Source organism: Cucumis sativus, chromosome 2, assembly GCF_000004075.3.
Source record: "Cucumis sativus cultivar 9930 chromosome 2, Cucumber_9930_V3, whole genome shotgun sequence".
NCBI classification, from domain to species: Eukaryota; Viridiplantae; Streptophyta; class Magnoliopsida; order Cucurbitales; family Cucurbitaceae; genus Cucumis; species Cucumis sativus.
In genome coordinates, this window is record NC_026656.2 from 12,378,995 (window position 1) to 12,399,692 (window position 20,698).

The 20,698-nt window shown below is 28.7% G+C and overlaps 1 protein-coding gene and 1 long non-coding RNA gene across 5 annotated transcripts; both read right to left on the minus strand.

Moving 5' to 3' along the window:
• Positions 1-3,412: 3,412 nt before the first annotated feature.
• LOC101209147 (protein RER1A) lies at positions 3,413-8,444 on the minus strand. 4 transcript variants are annotated; one of them, XM_031881343.1, is made up of 4 exons: positions 8,140-8,444; positions 7,215-7,586; positions 3,968-4,148; positions 3,413-3,850 (listed from the first exon to the last, which is right to left on the minus strand). In XM_031881343.1, the coding sequence occupies exons 2-4, from the start codon at positions 7,562-7,564 to the stop codon at positions 3,800-3,802; spliced, it is 582 nt and encodes a 193-aa protein (XP_031737203.1). In that variant the 5' UTR covers positions 7,565-7,586; positions 8,140-8,444; the 3' UTR covers positions 3,413-3,799. The 4 variants fall into 4 exon arrangements, with proteins under 4 accessions (XP_031737203.1, XP_004148836.1, XP_031737202.1 ...); XM_004148788.3 differs by having other exon boundaries at positions 3,413-3,853; XM_031881342.1 differs by having other exon boundaries at positions 3,956-4,148.
• Positions 5,870-7,208, minus strand: LOC116402168. The gene is made up of 2 exons (XR_004214610.1): positions 6,803-7,208; positions 5,870-6,720 (listed from the first exon to the last, which is right to left on the minus strand). It is a non-coding gene; the product is annotated as an uncharacterized LOC116402168 (long non-coding RNA).
• Positions 8,445-20,698: the final 12,254 nt, after the last annotated feature.

Consider the following 20,698-nt stretch of genomic DNA (forward strand, 5'->3'; position numbering starts at 1 on the left):
TATACATTCAAATTCTAAAAATATCTTTATTTATTAAATTATTTTATTTTTTATTTTTTCTTTATATATATTTAAATATCACAATCTTCAAATTTTCTTATTAAGTTCATTTTTCTAATTTAATTTAATTCTTTCTTAATCAAAATTATACATATTTTTTTTTTCCAATTTTCAATTTTTTTAAAAAATCTCATATATTAACGAAACATGTTATTAAAAATATATTAAACAAATTAAAAGAGTAATAATAATAATTGAGATAAATTAAAATTACTAATAATAATAATAATAATAACACTTGAAGTCACTCAATTGATAATTGAATAAAAAGAAATTTATGTTTATGGCAAAAGGAAAAAAACAAGAATTTGTTCGAGTACAAATTAAATTTAAAAACTTAACCGATAATTTTCAATTGCAAATTTATTGTTATTATTATTTTTAGAGTACATTTCAACTTATTTCTATTACTATTATTATTTTATTTGTTTAATATATTTTTTAATAACATATTTGGTTAATATATGTGTTTTTTTAAACAGAAAATTAGAAAAAGATATATATAATTTTGGTTAAGAAATAATTAAATTAAATTATAAAAGATGAATTAATAAGAAAAATTGGAGATTGAGATATTAAATATATATATATATATATATATGATTATTATTACTTCTATTTTTATTTGTTTAATATATTTTTAATAACATATTTGTTAATATATGAGTTTGTTTAAAAAAATTAAAAATTGGAAAAGAAGATATGTGTAATTTTGATTAAGAAAAATTTAAATTAAAGTAGAAAAATGAATTTAATAAGAAAAATTGAAGATGGAAGATTGTGATATTTAAATATATATAAAGAAAAAATAAAAAATTAATTAATTTAATAAAGAAAGATATTTTTAGAATTTGAATGTTTAATATATATATTATTATGTGAGTATGTATATATAAATAATGAGAAAAAGTGAAGTGTGTGGGACCCACGTATATAAATAATGAGAAAATAAAAAAAATATGGGGCCAGTGTAGTATAAATATAAAAATAAAGAAAAAATAGAATATGTGGGGTCCACTACATGGAAGTCGTGTACGGAGTATATGACTTCACCTCAAATCACCTATTTTTTAAAAAAATCATTTTTTTAATACTAATAATTATTATGTCATTTTTTTAATTCTCTTTTCCCTTTGTTTTTTTTGTTTAAAATTAGTCTATCCTTCATTTTATGATATTTTATTTATTTTGTTATATTTTTATGGTGAAAATTGATAACTTATCTATAATGATGTCAATTATCAATCAAGTAATTAATATATTGGTAATATAGTAGAAATTGTAAATATATATCACACATACAATTTAATTTTTAGTTTAATATTATTTTTTATTTTTTTATTGGTCAATTTAACTAGAAGACTTGGAACTTATTTGGATTGACTTAAGAAAAAAAGTGCTTAAAAAAAAACTCAATTTTATTTAAACTCTTTTGATAAAGACATATTAAAATACATTCTATGCATATTATAGAAAAACAACCATAACTATGGCTAAATGTATTTCGATTTTGTATGACCCTTTTGGCTATGTTTATTTTGAAACATATTAGACCAATTTTAATATTGTTTAACTAAAACCTTCATAAACTTCATTTGATTACATGACTTGACTTATTATATTTCATGAATGATTTATAATATTTCTAATTAGACAATTCATGTTAATGCAAAATGTAATCAAACCGATTGTTATTGAATATTAAAATTTCTTGGATTGACTTGGATTGACAAAATCATTAATTTAATTTTATTTAAGTTTAGGTTGGTTCATTTGAGATTTTATTTTGCAACAAATAATTGTTCGCTAAGCTAAGGTAGTAGATTTGTACTATCCGATCTTGGAATAAAGATTAAATTATACTATATGAATTATGACTTGCATTGTCATAATTAAAATCCATCGATAGGCTTAAGTGAGAGTTTGACTGAAATTGTGTTAATTTATTTATTTGACTTAATATGTAAGGTTTATTTTTGGAAGTAGTTTTTTTACTTGGTTTGGCAAACTCTTATTTTTAGATTGTTTGTTTTTACGTAATATTTAATATTTTCCTTTGATTTTAAAGTTTGAAAATGTTATTTATTTTAAATAATGACTTTAGCTTAGATCTAAAATGTCGAGTCATTACGATTAGTTTAGTGAATATAAAACTATTGTTTGAATTGGATGAAAAAATATGCTATAGAAATAAAGTACATCAACTTTTTATGTAGGTCACTCATACATCATATCATAATACACTCGTATTTCTAAATCTTTGTCGACATATTAATATTTCCAAATTTAAACATAAGTAATGAATGGATATTTCCTACCTAGAGAATCTACCAAATACAAATGCACAAAAGATGGTTTTCGTGATCAAAGTTCATTTATAAACTTTTCTTTTAGTTTTCTATAATTTTTTGAGAAACTGGAATGGTTGACTATTTTAGCAATAATAATTAAGGATATAGCAATATTTTAAAAAAATTACAAATATAGCAAAATTATCACTGTTAGACTTGTATCGCTGATAGACCAATATTTGCAACATGATATATCATTGATAGAATTTAACAAATTTTGCTATATTTACAAATTTTTTAAAATTGTGTTATATACTTAATTAATTTGAATTTAATTGCTAAATTTGCAACTATTCTTAATTTTATTAAAAAAATGCAAGTCGAAATTGACATTTTATTGATATTTCTATCAAAAATTTCATATTTTAACGTTGCATAAATATTTTCAAAAGTTAAATAAACCAACACAATCTTTACTCTAATTTTTCAAGAACGTATTAGTAACGTGGTCCAACCCATGTCACTCATATGCTAATTGACACACATGACTCATCCAGATGTCCAAATTTATGTTAAATCGCATGCACAAGTTTTCTTTTTTCTAGTTTGGTTTTTAATTTGATTTTTTTTTCATCGATCCCTCTTAGGACAAGAGATAACGAGGAATGAAACAACTCTCTTCAAAAGGAATAAGAGCTAGATGAAAAAATCACTTTAGAAAAATGAGTAACATATAACATTTATAAGAAAATAAAACTTCAAATAAGTTAGAAATTATATGACTCAAAGATTGTTCAATTGAATTTAATTCTAACTCCTTCCAAGATTCAAACCATCATCCCAAGTAGCTAGGATATGTTATAAACTATCGACAATGACTTTAGTCTCTAAGACTTTGACGGGTTTAGCTTTCTAATCAGAAAATATGTTAGCATTAGTTTTAGAAATGCATGTTAACCCATTCTTTAACAGAATCCAAACCTCCAATAATTCTCACCAAAAAATTGTTATATCTTTTCTTTATGATGCATTCTCTTTGTATAATGGCTTAGGAGACGGAATACTCTCAATATCATCATCAATAGACACAGAGTTCCAACCCACATGTGATTGGGATATTCTACAAGAAAACTGCAGGGGCCAGAAAAAGAAAGGGTGGGAAGATGAGAATCAGAAGCAAACAAAAAATTCAAATGACGCTCTGCGATCGGACAGGATTACAACGTGTATTAAACTGAGTTTCTACAACAGCAGTCCTTCAGTTAATCATAAAGGAATTGGCATAACCATGTCCTGTGCATCATCAATTCAATGATTAAATCCATATGCAATCTTAACTACAAGTAATTTTAATGGAAAAAATTTTCTGCTACTGTGAACATTCGAGTCTCTAAATTTCTCCCTCAATTCAGTACTTGTACTAATTGCTGTAAATAATAAGCCACAGATCAATCATCGCTGGTGACAACGCTACTTGCAGAAGGTTTCTTGCCACCATGCTTCTGCAAAATATTAAAACTTAAAACAATGTTTCCACAACACGAAAGATTTATCAAAAGCAAGAATAACAAACTCTTAACAACAGTGTAATGGATAAGAAGTACTTGATAGGTCACCTGCTTCCCAAAACTAAACGGTAGGTATTTGTACTTGATCATATGAGAAATCTGACGCCTCATTGTCAGGACAAAAAGGACAATCCAGTAACAAAGTAAAATAGGCCAGAAGACGGGAACATCAAATATGGAGAAGAAGGTCATAACAAAGGCAATGCAAAAGGCCTTTGTAAAAGAGTACCTACAAATACAAATTTTCATTTTCTATGAGAAATAAACAAACACTTAATAACTTCCAAAAAGGAAATGTGTTATGGGGTCAGGCAAGAAGGTCGATTCCGAAGAGTGCAAAAGTAGTAATCAATTGAAGATTCAAAAAATCTAATAACAGAAGAGAACTACCATAAACACACAAGTAAAACTGTGTCTTAACAGTATCCATTAATCAACCACGAGGCAAATAATAAATATTTCTGAAGTTTACAAAATTCCACAATAAGAAATTATTTTAAAAAGCAGTAACACATGTTCCACACCCTTCCATGATCTGAAGGGGATGGCAGAGGTCTTCCAAAAGAAAAAATTAATGCAAGAAAGGGAGAAAGTTTAGAGAATCAAGGAAATCTTTCTGTTCGTCGGTATAAACTAGAAGAAACTTAGAGGAAGGCCTCTCCCTTAAGGTGCAAAAAGGAATAGATATTATCTTGTAAACGCGTTAACGCCATTATGCCTCTGGGCAAGACATCTGGATCAAGTCCTTATTGCTAATGAATTGATTGAAAATTATAGAGCTAGAAACAAAAGTGTGCTTTTTAAGATTGACTATGAAAAAAGCTTACAATTAAGTGGATTGGGATTTATTGATAATGATTTGGAGAAGAAGAGTTTTGGGTAAAAGTGGAGGACATCGATGTGCGGTTGTCTAAGAAATATGAGTTACTTTTTTCTCGGTAATGGGAGTCCTAAAAGTAAAGTGGTGGTCAAGAGGTCTCAGGCAGGGAAACCCTTTATCCCCCTTTTTGTTCTTTTTAGTGGTGACGTTCTCTGTAAAATTCTTGGCAAAAAAGTGTGGTTGGCAAGAACCCTGAGCCCTTTGAAGTAAGGGATGATAAGGTAGCCCTCTCTCATATTCAATTCACTGATGATATGCTTTTTCCTACTCTGGCAAGGAGGAATTGTTTTTGATCTTGAACCATATTTGGCTTCTTTGAAAAGATGTTTGGGTTGAGGATTAACAGGTGGACAAGTTCAGCATTATGAGCCTCAATAGTGACAGAGGAGAAGATTATTGTGGGCGAAGATGGTGGGGGTGAGGTTGGTAATCTACCTTCTTCCTACCTTGGTTTGCCCCTTGGTTGTAAACCAAGTTCGATGGCATTTGGGATCCGATGGTGGATAATGTGCAAAGTCAGTTAGCCTCTAGGAAACAGGACTTCTTTTCCAAAGCAGTGTGTACACCTTACTTTAATTAGATCGGTGTTGAGTGCCCCTATCTATTTTTTGCTCCCTTTTTAGAGCTCGTGCAAGGTTTGTCAAAGCTTGGAGAAGTTGATGTGTGATTTTCAATAGAAAAGAAGGAAAACAGAAGGGGTTGCATTTGATTAGATGGGAGGATGGGAGGTCATTGAGAGACCAGTTGGGGAGGGAGAGTTGGGAATTTAAGAATTAGGGTTAGTAAACACGACCCCCACTATTTTGATTGGCTGCCTAAGGGGGTTAAATGGATATCATCGAAACTTGTGGAAGATTATTTTGAAAGAGCCCCCTTCATTTATTCATTTTGTTCGTTGTGTGGTGGGGGAGAGGGAAAGATACCTATTTTTGGGAAGACCATTGAGTGGAGGAGAGGCCTCTTTGTTCTTTGTTCCCTCAGCCGTATCTCTTGTTAGCTACCAAAAAACAATTTTGTTGATGATTTTCTAGGGAGACTGCGAGATCCTTTTCCTTTTCCTTTTCCTTTCCTTTCAGGTTCTGTCGTGAGAAATGGTGGTGGTGGCTGCTCTTCTTTCTTTACTTTAGGGTCACCCTTCTAGACTTGGGAGAAGAGATGTGAGGATCTGGAACCTGATCCTTTTGAGGAGTTCTTGGCTAGGCTAACATGATGGATCGACTTAAGAGGAAGTTGCCTTCCTTCATGGGTCCTTTCTATTGCATTCTTTGTCAAGGCTGAGGAAGAGCAGAGCACATTCTTTGTCGTTGTGAGTTAGTCAGCTTGGTTTGTGATTCTTTGTTTCAAACTTTTTGCATTATGGTTGCAAGGCACACAGATGTTGGAGCGTTGCTCAAGAATTCCCTTCTTAACTTGCCCCATGGGGAGAAATGCCACTTTCTATGGCTTCCGAGTGTGTCTGCTATCTTGTAGGCAGTGTGGAGTGAGCGGAAGAATAGAATTTAGAGGTGTGGAGAGGGTCCCTAGCAAGATTTTATCCCTTCTTAAATATCATGTTTCTTTGTGGCTTCGATTTTGAAGGCTTTTCAAAACAATTCTTAGGTGGTATTCTATAGGTGGTTATTTTACACACACACACACACATTTGAGATGATTACCTAACAAAGAGGTTAATATTTAGAACCATTGTACAGCAAGAAATAAACATAGAAAGAAGATAGGAAATGAAGCTAAAAGGGAAAAAGGATAAAAGGAAAAAAGAAAGTATTAACCTACACTACATAGTAAGACTAAATGAGACCAGGTTCCTCTATAACCATCCAAAATTTCAATGAAAACCAATAATATACATTCTTCTTCCAAACAACACTTGTATCTTTCCCTGTCTTGCTTAAATAACTGAGCCGCAGGAAACTGCCTCTTCCTGTTCCATTACATATTATCCTAATTATTGAGATATCAACAACTATGTAAATTCACTGGTCGCATATGGAAAAAAGGCTGACCATGTGGATTCAGGATCTCAATGTTGCTATATGCATAACGAGCAAAGCCCATCATGAAGCACCAAAGAGTAGCGGTCACGTCTTTTTTTTACAGGAAAGAGTAGCGATCACAATGAACAAGACAAAAAGAAACAAGTTACTTGATGCACAAAGGATTTTGCACAAAATAACATAACCCAATTATGCACACCTCAATATAAGTTCCCTCTCTCACCGCTGCCTACCATTTTCCCCTCCAAAGCCAACCAAGCTTAGACAAGTTTTCAGTACCAGAATTAGACATAATAGACAAACAGGGTACTGAATCAGATTTGTAATTGAGAAACAACAGAAAATGCAAACTTCAAAGTTTACCAACCAAATATAAAAAGGCAAACGATGTAAAAGCTCACGAATGAAATTCCATAGTTACCAGAACTTAAATTCTGGAAGTCGGCGAATGAATGGCCTGAATTCATCTGAACCTTTAGTAGGCAGCAAAGGCCCATCTGAAACTTCCATCTCTGGGTCAACCAAGGGGGATAAGAATCCAATCAATAAATTGAGTATATAAATACCCAGACCATAAGAAACAATGTAGAACCCTTGCACATAGAAGACCCTCAAAGCATAAATTGCCACTATAAAAAGGGTTCCAATCCATCTGTAGACAGCATGTGGAGTAATCTTATCCAGATAATATTGATAAAGCCTTGAAACATCATGCTGCCACTGGCTCAAAGGTCCTGCCGCTGAGGCAGCTTCACCTCCTATCCCGTCCATTGAGAATTAAAAGCTTCACTATCTGCATATAACCCAATCCATACAAGTTATTCAACTTCTTGCACATTTTGCATAACATTCACAAAAAATATGCATATTGATTATCCCTAAAAAAATTATGTTATAAAAAGATCCCCAATACATTGAATGTTCGGGATCCTGGAAGCAAAAACCTTCAAGGGCAAGGGGTTTCCACCAAATTGCATGCGATGAACACTTTCCAAGGCCTAGTTCATTTAATCAAAACATAGCAACAAACACCATTCTCCCCTATTAATCAAACTATCGTTAGGGTTCTACACAAAAACGTTTTTTTAGTAATTAGATCCAAAAACTAACACAACCCACAAATCAACAATCACAGGAAACAAAATAGCATCCCTTAATTGAAAAACAATACAAACAAGAGAAGAAACGGAAAAACATCCAGAAAAGCTAAGAAAGTGAAATTCATCCTCAGATAAAGGCAGGATTTACAAATCTAATTAAACCCAACATAAAAAAAATCAACATTGGAAAAGGGGAAAGAAACGAATCATGAGGAAAAAGCAAAAAAAAGGGAACGAGTCTCTTACCTTGGAGGAAGCTTTGAAAGCTCAACGAATACGAAAAAATGGAGATTCGAAAGGTAAGGAAGCGAAAAACGAGCAGATCTACGAGTTTTGTGGGACTCTGATTTTTGCAATATTAATTTGTTCTAAATTAACAATAATATTCTTTGTTGATTTGTTCCACACCCAATTAAGAGAACGATGGAGAAGGCAATAAACAAATTGGCTTAACACGTTAACAGTGACGGAATTGAAGATGAAGAAGAACACCATTGAAAGATTGGGTCACCCATTAACGAGCGGAAGATAATTGGTCCGTGATTTTAAAATTCTTCAACTGCATGTAACGATATCAACTTGGAAGAATATACCATATCATATACTAACCCTCTTGCGGCCATAGCGGGCTCAGGCCCATTTAAACGTTACTGGGCTTCTTTAATAGATAGATTTTGGGCCTGTTTATTGACTAGAATAGCTGAGATCTCCCTAATTTTCACAAAAGTTCTAATAGATTACATATTTACATAAATATTTAATATTAATATTAGAGAAAAGAAAATACACAAAATATAAATGATCATTTATTAGATATCATATGTAAATATGATATATAATTAATTCAATTATGGTAAGATTGGAATCAAAATTTTCTCCAACAATTTTACTTTTAATATACTATTTTGATTTGTTTCGTATTCGCAATCAATGTTTTTTCACTGAAGTTTTTCGATTAAGACGGTGAATGAAATATATATGTCACGTACTTTTTTTCTGTTTGCATTGTTTGTCGTATATACCACCTACTTTACTAAATTCTGATTTATAATCATTGCATTACATCCATTTTGTCTTGCTTTTCATATATTGAAAGTTAATTTGATAAATTCTTACCATGTCATAAACTGATTTCGGTTTATAAATGGAACAATATACACGTGATATAATTATATTACATCCATTTTTAGTGAGTGCATATGTATGTTTTAAATAATACCCGTATATATTTTAAATAATATTGTAAAGTGTTTTGATTAATACACTATACAATATTATTTTAAAATTTTGAAATTCGATTCCTCTAATGGGTAATGAAATGAACTCCTCGAGCAAAATTTGTGGGAATGGACATGAGAAATGAAATGGAGAGTGGAAATGGGTATAGAGAATGACATTCTTGATTCCGCTGTGTGAAATCTCTCATCACAAATTCTTACTTTAATTTTTTTTAAAAATTTGAATCAAGTAGTTCGAGTTTGATAGGTAAAATAATTATAATAATAATGTAAAATTTTTAGAATTAATTTAGTTTGTTAGTAAAAGATCCTTCAAAAAATCCAAAATTAAAGGGTATTATTTGTTGATTAAAAAAAAGCATGCTAAGAATATAACTTTTTTTATGTTATTTGCTGATTAAAAAATTAAAAAAAAATTAAATAATCTAAACTTTTAAGAAATATTTAAAATTTTGAAATCTAATATATCGGAAAGAAATCTATAATTTTGTGTTTTAATCAATTTATTAAAAGACTAGTTTGTAAAGCTTGGAATCGTTTAATATTAAATTATAGAATTTCTTCTTCTACTTTGTTCATCACGTGGCGGTCTCGTCAACTTCATATGGATTGTGCCAACTTTCATCGTAAATTCTCTCAAGGCATGAATCTTTTGTCTTCATTTACATTTATTTTTTTTCTAATTGTTTCCATATTTGAATCACAAATTCATGCAATGGGTTGTTATGTATTATCCAGGGGAAAAAGTATTATAGTATATTGTATGTTACTACTATAATAAATCTGATGACAAGCGAGTATGTTATACATTTCGAATATGAAGAATGTTTGTAATTCTGATTTGGATTAGGGTTCAATTCTAAATCAAATGAGTATTAAGTTAGCAAGAATTTTCTTAGAGAAAAAAATTTGTGGCCTTGAAAATTTAACTTTAGGAAAAAGTAATGAATGGAGACGTATTATTTTAACAAAGTACTCTATTGGATTTACCAACACGAAGACGAGAAAACTATAATGTTTTGAGTAGATATTAAAGAAGAAAGTTTTAGCATATGATTGATCTTCCAAAGTTAGATAATTTTGTTGTTGGTGGTGCTTTTAGTGACGGGTTTTATATATCAATCATGAACGAAGAACCAGCTGAAGTGTGAAAGTTGCAAAGTTGTATGGAGGGGTGATTTCTTCAAAGCTATTAAAATTTGTGAGAATGGAGAGATCTTGTGTCTACTTGATCAAAATTATTTGTTTTCATACAATTTTAAAATTCAAAACATCACAAACACATATAAATATAAAATGGCATTTCTCATATTAAGTCACTAAATCTTAATTTGCTTCACAGTATTTTTGGAAGCTATCTCATTTGCTTCACACTATTATAAGAGTTTTACGTTCAACATAGTTAGTTTTAACTTTCAATTTTTAAATGTTAAATTTTAAATTGGCATGTTTTACATTTTTCATAAATATTGTAAAATTTATTGTCTATTAATTATTTATTTTTATTTAATTTTAGAATGTCATTTATTAGGAGCAAAATATTAAAAAGTAGGTAGATGAGGACGACATAGAAAAAGGAATCCTAAATAAGGGTATCTATGCAAACAACTTTACTCAAGGACTTTTTGTTACTATTCTTTTCGCATATATTTAAGTCCATGACCTACACTTGTCAAAACTTCCTTTTAATTTATTTTTTTTTTGTGTTATTTTTAAATAAAAAAAAAACAAAAATTATTTACAAAATACTTATAATAATATTTACAAAATATTCAAAATTGATTTAACTAAATAGATTATAATATTTTGTTATCATTTAGAAGTTCTTTTTATTTAAATTTTTTAGTTTGTTCTAAGTTTTAGAATGTTACAAATTTTGCTTCATTTATAAATTTAATTTCATTCCAGTGACCCAATTTCAAAGTTTTATATTTATACTTTTCAATCTTGAATTTAGTTTTTGTCAGTATTTTACCCTTCTACTCTATACTGATTTTGGTCTTAATTAGTTTACAATAATGTGAAACTTTAAAAGTAATTTTAATAGCAAAGAAAATTAAGTGAAACTAGTTAATTATAATTTTGTAATTTTTAAAAAAATTAATTAATAAAGTTCAACGTCAAGGATCGAAAAACAATTATTAATAAGTGAGAACTCGATATTTTAAAAAGTGTAAATCTTTAAACCTAAGATTCAATCCAAACAAAACTCATACATTTTAATATCTATGAATCAAATGAAAATTAAACCCAAAACTAAAAACCAATTAAAAAAAAAACATTTTTCCCATAGTTTTTAAATTTGTTCTTAATACAAACAATGATCAATTGTTATCAACACGAATATATCTCAATTAACAAAGTTTTAGATCAACTTTTCGAGATTTTAACGATCTTTTTGTCTTTGCTCCTTCAATGGAATGATCTAACATTTTTTTAAAATTTTACATCCTTGCTTTTTTTTCTTAAAAAAAAACCTTAAAAAGAAATAATGATTAAATTTATAAAATAAAATATGAAGTCATATGCTTTCTTAAAAAGAAATGATTGGCAAAAAGGTAGAACCCCACATGGGCATGTACATGTGCAAATTAATAACAACTATGATCCTTCAACTTTATTCAACCCAAGGAAAATTTATGTTTCAAATTAAACACATATAAGGGGAAAAAAAATAATCCCTCGTAGCAAGATATTATGTGGACACAATTTAATTACTACATTTTCAAGTAAGATATTACGAGGAAAAATGTTGCTTCTCAAATAATTTGATATGAAAAGAGGATCCAATTTAACTTCATATAACAAAAACGTACAAATATGTATGAACATCGATTGGATCATTTGTTTGGAATTCAAGGATTCTAGTCCCACATATCAATAATAGAAGTCCTAGTAATGTTATATTTTTTGTTCTTATAAAAAAAAAAGTATAAAGATGGGGCCTATCATATTCAGATCACGTATCGTTTGATTGTTTATTAACATGTATATCATATGCCAATTTAACTATGTTTTGCCTCATGACAAAATAGTTAGAGCTAAACAAATAAAAAAAAAAACATACATTATGATCAATTTTTTTATAAAAGAATTTGGTTATGTTAATATATTATTTTACTTTTCTTAAATTTCGTGGATGAAGTCTAATAAATTGTGGTTGTTTCTTTGGTGTCATATTCTTTTTTGGATTTTTGTGCGTCTTCACCTTTCATGGATGGTTTGGAGGTGTATTTTAATTTTTAGGAAAATTGGAATGGATAACCATTTCAGCAATAATAATTAAGGATATAGCAAAATTTTAAAAAAAATTGCAAATATAGTAAAACTATCACTGATAGACTTGTATCGCTGATACACTTCGTATGGTCTATCATTGATAGACCAATATTTGCAACATGGTCTATCGTTGATAGACTTATATCAATGATAGAATTTGACAAATTTTGCTATATTTGCAAATTTTTTAAAATGTTGTTATATACTTAATTATTTTGAATCTAATTGCTAAATTTGCAACTACCCCTAATTTTTATAGATCATAACTCTAAGTTGATCTCCTCTACTTTTATGAGGAAAGTGGTTGTATTGATTGGTTGGGCTTAATAGATTTGTGAATTGAGGTAGTAATTGAAGACGTAACTAAAAGTTTAGGTTGGTAGGAAACAATAATGTAGGCAGCAAGTTTAGGGGTAAAAATTTAATTAATTTATATATTTTTATTTTACAATTAATCTGCATTTTGGTTCCTGCTAGTCACGATGTTAAATGTTCATCTTTGACTTAGTCGGTTATATTTTAGCTTACATGGTATACTTTAAGAAAATATTTGTATGAATGGTGTTCAGTTTTTGCATTTTCAACTTTGAATAAATTTGAAAATAACACTCATTCTGAAATACTGATTTTTTTTTTTAAGGTTCTTCATTGGATGCATTATACCTTCTTTTTAATGATGGAAGGTATTTTTTTAAAAAAATATAGAATCTTTCGACACTTAATCTTGTGCGTCTGGAAATGCACTTCAGACTCATTTTACCTGACTTCGATTCCGACGCGCGTTTATGCGTTGAAAAATTCTGAAACTTTTTTCGTTTATCTTCTAAAGATTTTGTGATTCGAGAAAGTTTCATTTTTGTTAACATTTTTTTTAATGAAAATGTATCTCTTTATAGCATAAAGGAAAACATTATTGAGTATATTGCAATCATTTAAGGTATGTCCACTCTCTCCCCACTCAATTGTCAAATGTGGTATTTTTGTATAATGCCTCAATTCAACTCCACTTATAGAATAATATTCTCAACTACCTTAGATATAGGACCTTTTATTTGAATATTTGTAGTTGGGGAAATTATATTTACATTGTCAAATGTAGCATTTTGTATAATGCCTTAATTCAAGTGACATATTTTCCATTCAATAAACCTTTTTGAGAAAAGAAAAAAAAAAGAGAAGTGGAGGGAAAAGTAGTTATTGATGCTATTTACCTATGAAAAAGGAGTTTGATTTTCAACCGACTTAACTAGGAAAAATGTGACTTCCATAGTAAAAAAAATTGTACAATTATATGGTGTTTGTCATACACATTCTATATTTAGGTTAGAGAGTAGGAGTATGGAAGCGATAGCCATAATAGAATTCATGTTACCTCTTCAAAAGTTATAATATCATGTATTTGCAGAAGTATTTGACCTAGGGTTTTTTCTTGCGATAAAGCTCAAGAGTCGCTTTAGACTGATCCTTCAACTTATAAGGTTGAGAGACGTGTTATGTTTTACATTTGACTATGTCAACATCAACTCTAGTCACGGTCAAGCATCTTATCCTATGTTCATTTTGGTCCCAAGATGATGTTTTAGGTCGAGGCATATATGAGACATCCATGTATTAACTATTTTGCTAGGTTTCAATTAAGTACTTTAATTCAATTAGGGTCTTGACATGAGTTACCAATTTCCCCTAAATCGAATGTCATTTATTTCTATCTCAAACATTATTTATTTATTGTTCACGTTGCTTAATTCTCTTTCTATTTTATGTCATTTCTACTATTCGATTTAAAATCACTCCCACAATCGTAAACGACGTATGTCCCACCTTTACATCCATTCGTATTATTTTTTCTCTCGAACTTGTTTACCTATTTGGACTATATATAATTAGACAATTTGATATATAATCTTATTTTGTTTTCATTAGAAAGTATAAAAGAATTGAAAACCAGAAAAATAAAAGTAAAAATCGTTATCAAACTACATGTGTTTGATAATAGAATATATTCTTATTAAACCAATAATCTATACTGTTTGAAAAAGACATACAAAAAAAGAGGCTTATAAATGTATGACGTGGATGAATATGAGCCAAAACTCCATCCCTTTGGTCTATGATCAAGCTGCGTGGTCTCACCATCTTTTGACACGTGGCAGTCTAATTTGCCTCCTTATATCTCTTATTATTGTCTTCTAATACTTTATGCATTAAATGAAGTATCTATTTAACTTAAACATATCCACATTCGTTGACCACATGCCTATCATACATTTAATTTCCTTCAACTTAAATCAATGATCATTATCATCCAATAGTTAGTTTGATGACTGAACCCTTTTTTTTTAAAATGAATCTCGGGTGCTTATCTACTCAATCTTCTAAAATATGTTACTAAAATTCAAACTAGAAAAACGGTGTTAACTGTTACGTGACATATTTAAACAAGATAATGTTGTGATATACAAAATAGAACGTACACATTAGGTGTGATGTTTCTCATAAATGTTGTGATGCTTAAGTTCAGAGAATGAAATGATGTATGAAAGTTAGAGACTAAGGAATTTAAGAGCATGGTATAAGTTATATCATATGAAGCTTAGTTTTAGAAGAGGTTAATCTTATAAATATATTTTGTTCTCTTACCAAATTTAGTTATCTAATAACTTGACCATATCCTATCTATAATTCTTGGATTGAGAGGCATGTGAAAGTTAGGCTCCTCTTACCTGAAGTCGAGGGCGAGGAGTCAGGTAGAAGGCCCAACTCATGTGCCGGTGGGTCAATTGGGCTTCTAACACTACAAAGTTGAGGGTGAAGGGTCCAACTCTTCTTCCCTTGGGTCGTTATGATCTTGTTTTGGTCTTCAAAGCTAGGTCGAAGGTCCAATCGAGTTTTTTGGCTTCCAACCTAATGACTAGGAAGTTCGGAAGTAGAATTTAAATTACCTCATATGAAATGTATTTATAGAAGAGGTTGACCTAAATCTTTCACATGTTCCCTTTTGAAATCCAATAATTTAAAATTCTTGGATCGAGGGTTTAGAAAAGTTAGGCTCCTCGATTTCTATGACGAGAGAAACTTTGGTCCCAACTCCCATTATCCATGGTCATTTTTGATCTTGTCTTGGTCTTTTTTGCCATCTTTTTCATTGTTTTTGTCCCCAAAATAACCCATAACAACTTTCAAATTTATCTCCATATTTATTTAAAAATTTCAATTAGACTATTTTAGAAGATATTTTTTTCACACACATAAATAATTAATTGTTATCTTAGCCTCATATTAAATAGATACACACCCCCACTTGAAAGAAAAAATTGGGTGCATTTGATCAATATGTACCTATAAATATCAAATCACGAAATTATTGCATAGCAAATCCCTTTTTTAGAAAATAGTTCACCTTTATAATTAAAGAAAAACTAAGACATTACAATATGGAAATGTATGTTCGTAAGTAATCATTGTTTGACAGAAGAAATATACTTAATTTCATCATCTAAATGTAATCATCGTGCAGTGAAATAAAGTAATTAAATTCTTTTCTAACAGAAAAATAAGGGTAAATAATACTAAAAATCAATTGGAAAGATACTTTTCTAGCCCCTAAATGTTGGGTATGGTTTTTATTTGGTATATGTTTGACTAATAAATTTGGGTCTTACATCATTCATCTAAACTAGTAATTAATAAATGTGAGTCTATTTACAAATTTGTATGTGTCTATAAATTAAATTAAAAGATATAAAAAGTTGACGAATCAAAGTGTTGTCTCAGTATTGATTCATATGTAACGTCGGTCCTTTCAATCAAATTATGCTACGTGAAAATTGAACCTAAAGTTATGTCAGCTTGAATTTACTAAAATAAATTAGGTCAAATTTAAATAAAGGTCGATTAAAAACATATTAAATTAAGTTTAGGCAAAAAAAAAAGTTGGAATCTAATGTCAACCAAACCCAAGCTCACATACCACCTTCTTAAACTACATAAATAAAGAAAGCTAATCATCTAGAAATACGAGAATTTCAACCTTGAAATATGAGAATTTCAACCTTTAGTTTCTGTGGCTAAATTGTGTTTATTGCTTCTTTAACAAATTGAGTATCTATTCTCCAACTAATTGATAGTCCTATCTCACTCTTCTTCAACAAAATGATTGTCTAATTTCTTTTTCATCTGCAAAATGAAAACTAATATCTCTTAATCTAACAACAAATTCAATTGCCAATGCTTAGGTCAAAGTCAACATTAAAAAAAAAAGCATATCGTGATATTACAACACTACCACAAATTAATAAGATCAAATTTATTTCCACGAATTAATTTTTCTTCATCAAAATCTTATGTGAACAATTTCTATGTTTCAAAATGTTACACCTTTTGTGTTTAAGTTATAGTTTTGATTTCATTTTAGTTCATAAGTTTCAAAATACTACAACTTAAAAATAAGAATTGAGTTTTATTTTAATTTGGTTCTCAACTTGGATTTTTTAAACCAAACTTGATGGTGCAATAGTCTACATATTATAATTGCTCCATGTTTAAGGATTTTGATGTTTCCACCTATTTAAAACATACAATTAACTAGAGTAATGTTATTTGAAATTATCCTTATTTGTTATAATGCTTTCTATTTTCTTTTTATACTAAAATAGTATGAATAGATGGTATTATCAATTCACACACTATAATAATCATTTACTATAATAATTGGTATCCAAATGTCCCTTATGTTTCAAGATTTACTCTTTTTTTAACCTCATTTTGTACTATATTCACTTTATGTTGCAATGATGTCTATTGATTAAATTCAAGTAAATAAAAGTAAAATATTATATCAGATTTATCTTCATGTAACTGTATCTATCATTTTGAGCTTTTAGATTGAGTTGACGATTGAAAATGATATTATAACATATGGTTGAGAAAGATCTTGGGTTGAAGTTATTGTATTCAAATTAATGTCACGAGGAGAAACTATAATCAACAAACATGGGAAGTAATAGTAATTAATTAGTGGTAATTAAAAAAAAAAAAGATGAAAAAAAAAAGAAAAGGTGTTAGAGAAGAACTAGTGAGAGTAGAGTTTTAATTTTGGAATAAAACAAAATAGGAAGAGCGTTGTTGTGTTTTGGACCTCACATAGAAATGGCTTTTGATTGTTGGCTGGGACGGCTGGCGTGGCTAAGCAAAGGTAGCTGAGGCTGGGTCCAGTGTAGGCTTTTAGTACAAACGTCGCATCAAAGCATAAATAATCATGTTCTGAGCCCCGCTGTGGACCGACACTCCTGCAACCATGGCTCGTTCTTCCTGGCCCACCCCTCCAATCTTGGACTTTATTTATCACCCACTTACCTTTGAATAGAATATTGTACATTTACCCTTCTTTTTTTCTCTTTCTTTTAGTAAATTTTATAAATGTAAACTTTTAATTTAATTCATAGATTTATAAGATGAACTCATCTGGTTATTCACTTATTAAAAATATATATATTTTTTAAATTTTAAAGATATATTTAAAAGATTTTATAAGTATTTTTTTGTGACTTTTAAAAAATAATTTTATGATATTTAAACTTAGAAAAAATAGCTTTATTTTGCTAATTTAAAATAAAAATATAAAGTTGTTTAAGAGACTTTTAAACTTATTTTTAAAATTTTAGGATTAAAAAAATATATTTTAAAATTTTGGAACCAATTGAATTTATACTTATAAATTTAAAGAGTAAAAATGTGGCTTTTTAAAATTTAGAGAGAAAACACTTGTATATTTCAAAACTTGGAAAGCAAAAAAGTAATTTTTCTTAAATTATTTATGTGTGTTCGAATGTATGTATTGAAAATATATTATAAACTATGGAAATAATTTACAAATATAACAAATTTTACTTTTATTAGTGATAAACTATGATATCTATGTGATAAATGTCTCTTCGAGTCCAGTACGACAAGACAAATAAGAAATAAATATTTTGTCATAATTAATGTTTGATTAAGAATACCATTTATGTATTTTGTATTTCTAATAAATATTAAATTTAGTTTTTAATGTGAATTTTGGCAAAATGTTTCTTTGTATCGTTTGTAGAACGTAGATAGATATCTACTAATGAGTAATAGACGCCTATCTAAGCTTACAATTGTCCATTGAAATTTTGTTATATTAATGATATTTTTCATATATGAAGTATAATATATGAATATTTTTTCAAAATTTCAGTAAAAATGCTAATAATTAACAACAATGTTCTTTTTTTTTTATAAAAAAATAACAATAAATTGGTATTAATTGGTTAATTGTATTTAAAATAACATTGAATATAAAATGTAAGACAAAGGAAGACCATATAGGCTTATACTAAGTTATTAATTAATTGAGCTAAGTTACTTTATTTCACATATTAATTACAAGTTTATTAGGTTTCTTAAGGCATTTACATATGTAGGAAACAAATAACAAAAATTTGACTCTAGGTAGAAAATAAATAACAAAGACTTGAAAGAAAAATAAATTAGAACAATGAAAATCTTCAATACCACTTATAATTAATCTCATTTAATCAAAATAGTACTTGATGAATTGAAAAATAGTTTGATTTCTGTCCCCTTCCAAATATAACTAAGAAATGGCTATCAACACCAATTTCATCTCCACCCCCTTCCTACAAAAGACTAATGAAATTTTATTTCTTCTTCTATCTATACTTCAATTAGGCTTCTATGGTGTTAAATTTGTAGATATAACAAAATTTAAATCAAATTAAGTTTTTTTATATTTACCATTCTTTCTATTTTTTACTATACATAGTTAATTATTAACAGAGGTATTATTCATTCCAATTACTTTAAACAAATCTTATCTCTAGTTCACCGTGAATGATTAAAAGGGGTTGAATATAACTTCTTAAATGGTTTTAGAGTATGGAAAGTGGTTTTTGAAAATTATATTCATAAATAAAAAAAACATTTTTAAAAGATTTAATTAAACAAAAAAATACTTTCAACTATATTCTATTATTAAGATTTTTTTCTTTCAACGTAACTCAGGTCAATCGATACGAACAAACCCTAACTTGAGATGAGACTTAATATTACACGTAGAGTTAGACTTAAAATTCATACAAAATTCACTACCGTCTTAACTCGAAGGTAAAATAGACCAAATCTAAAACTAAAATATCTAATCAAAATGTTCAAATAAACCTTGCACTAGACAAGTCACTTGTTAAGGTCTTGAAGGTCAACCTCGACCTTAGCTATGTATGAAACAAATGGTTGTGGCCAATTTGGTTTAATGAATAATTAAGTGTGTGCGGTACACCCTTGACCTAATTTTTTTTTCTTGATTTCAAATATCAATAAAATCTAAATTTCTAATGACGTAACGTTACATATTGAAGAGATTAGATATTTGAAAGGAAAAAAGAAACCAATACTAATAAACTTATTTATACTATCAAAATCACTCTCAAATTTCTCTAACCCAAATATAACAAATCACACATCATTATACACCATTTTGTTAAACAATTTTTTTTACCCTTACAATTAATTAATACAGAAGTCTTAAAAATTTAAAATTTACATATAGAATTTCTCCAATTTTAGGATGAGCAATGGATTACAATTATTATTATATATAAAAGAAAAGGAACATATTTTAAAGAGAATCGATGGAAAGGTGTTTTTGTTCAAAGCTTTGGAATGACAAATTAAAAAAAAAAAAAACTGCCCACCGCCAATGCACCGAATCATGAATCTTGCCTTCATAACTCCTAAGTTGGTCTTCCAAAAGATATTTTCTCCTCATCCTCCTAGATATTTTGATTTTGCCTCTCCATATATTTATATATATAAATTATGTCATAAATTATTTAATGATATATCAAAATTGTGTAATAGGTACAATAGTAGTATTACGATTTTCTTAATTCATATTTGTATTGTTATTTATTGCAAATTTAACACGATCATGATGCAAAATCATTTAAGTCATTGGTTCCTTGAAAAATAGGTGAATCTAACACAGATAATAAAGTCGAATATAACATCACAAGTAAGTAGGTACCGTTGATAAAATTGACAAAAAAGAAAGAGAAATAATATCTTCGAATAAACAATTTTTTATTAAGAATAAAGATGGATTCTTCCTAGAGAAAATGAACTTTTTTCTTTTGATGCATGCACTCACTTGCTTTACAAATGCAACAACATCTCCTATTTACATGCGTGAGATCTTTGGAGCTCCAAGCAAATGGATTTTCCTACGGTGAACTTAGCTTCTAAAC

Excerpts from the sequence above, each read along its gene's own strand:
- LOC101209147 (XM_031881341.1), bottom strand. The coding sequence starts at position 7,564 with ATGGACGGGATAGGAGGTGAAGCTGCCTCAGCGGCAGGACCTTTGAGC. Across the intron at positions 4,149-7,214 it reads CTTCCAGAATTTAAGTTCTG|GTACTCTTTTACAAAGGCCT; the intron begins GTAACTATGGAA and ends TTGTATTTGTAG. Across the intron at positions 3,854-3,955 it reads GGAAGCAGGTGACCTATCAA|AAGCATGGTGGCAAGAAACC; the intron begins GTACTTCTTATC and ends AATATTTTGCAG.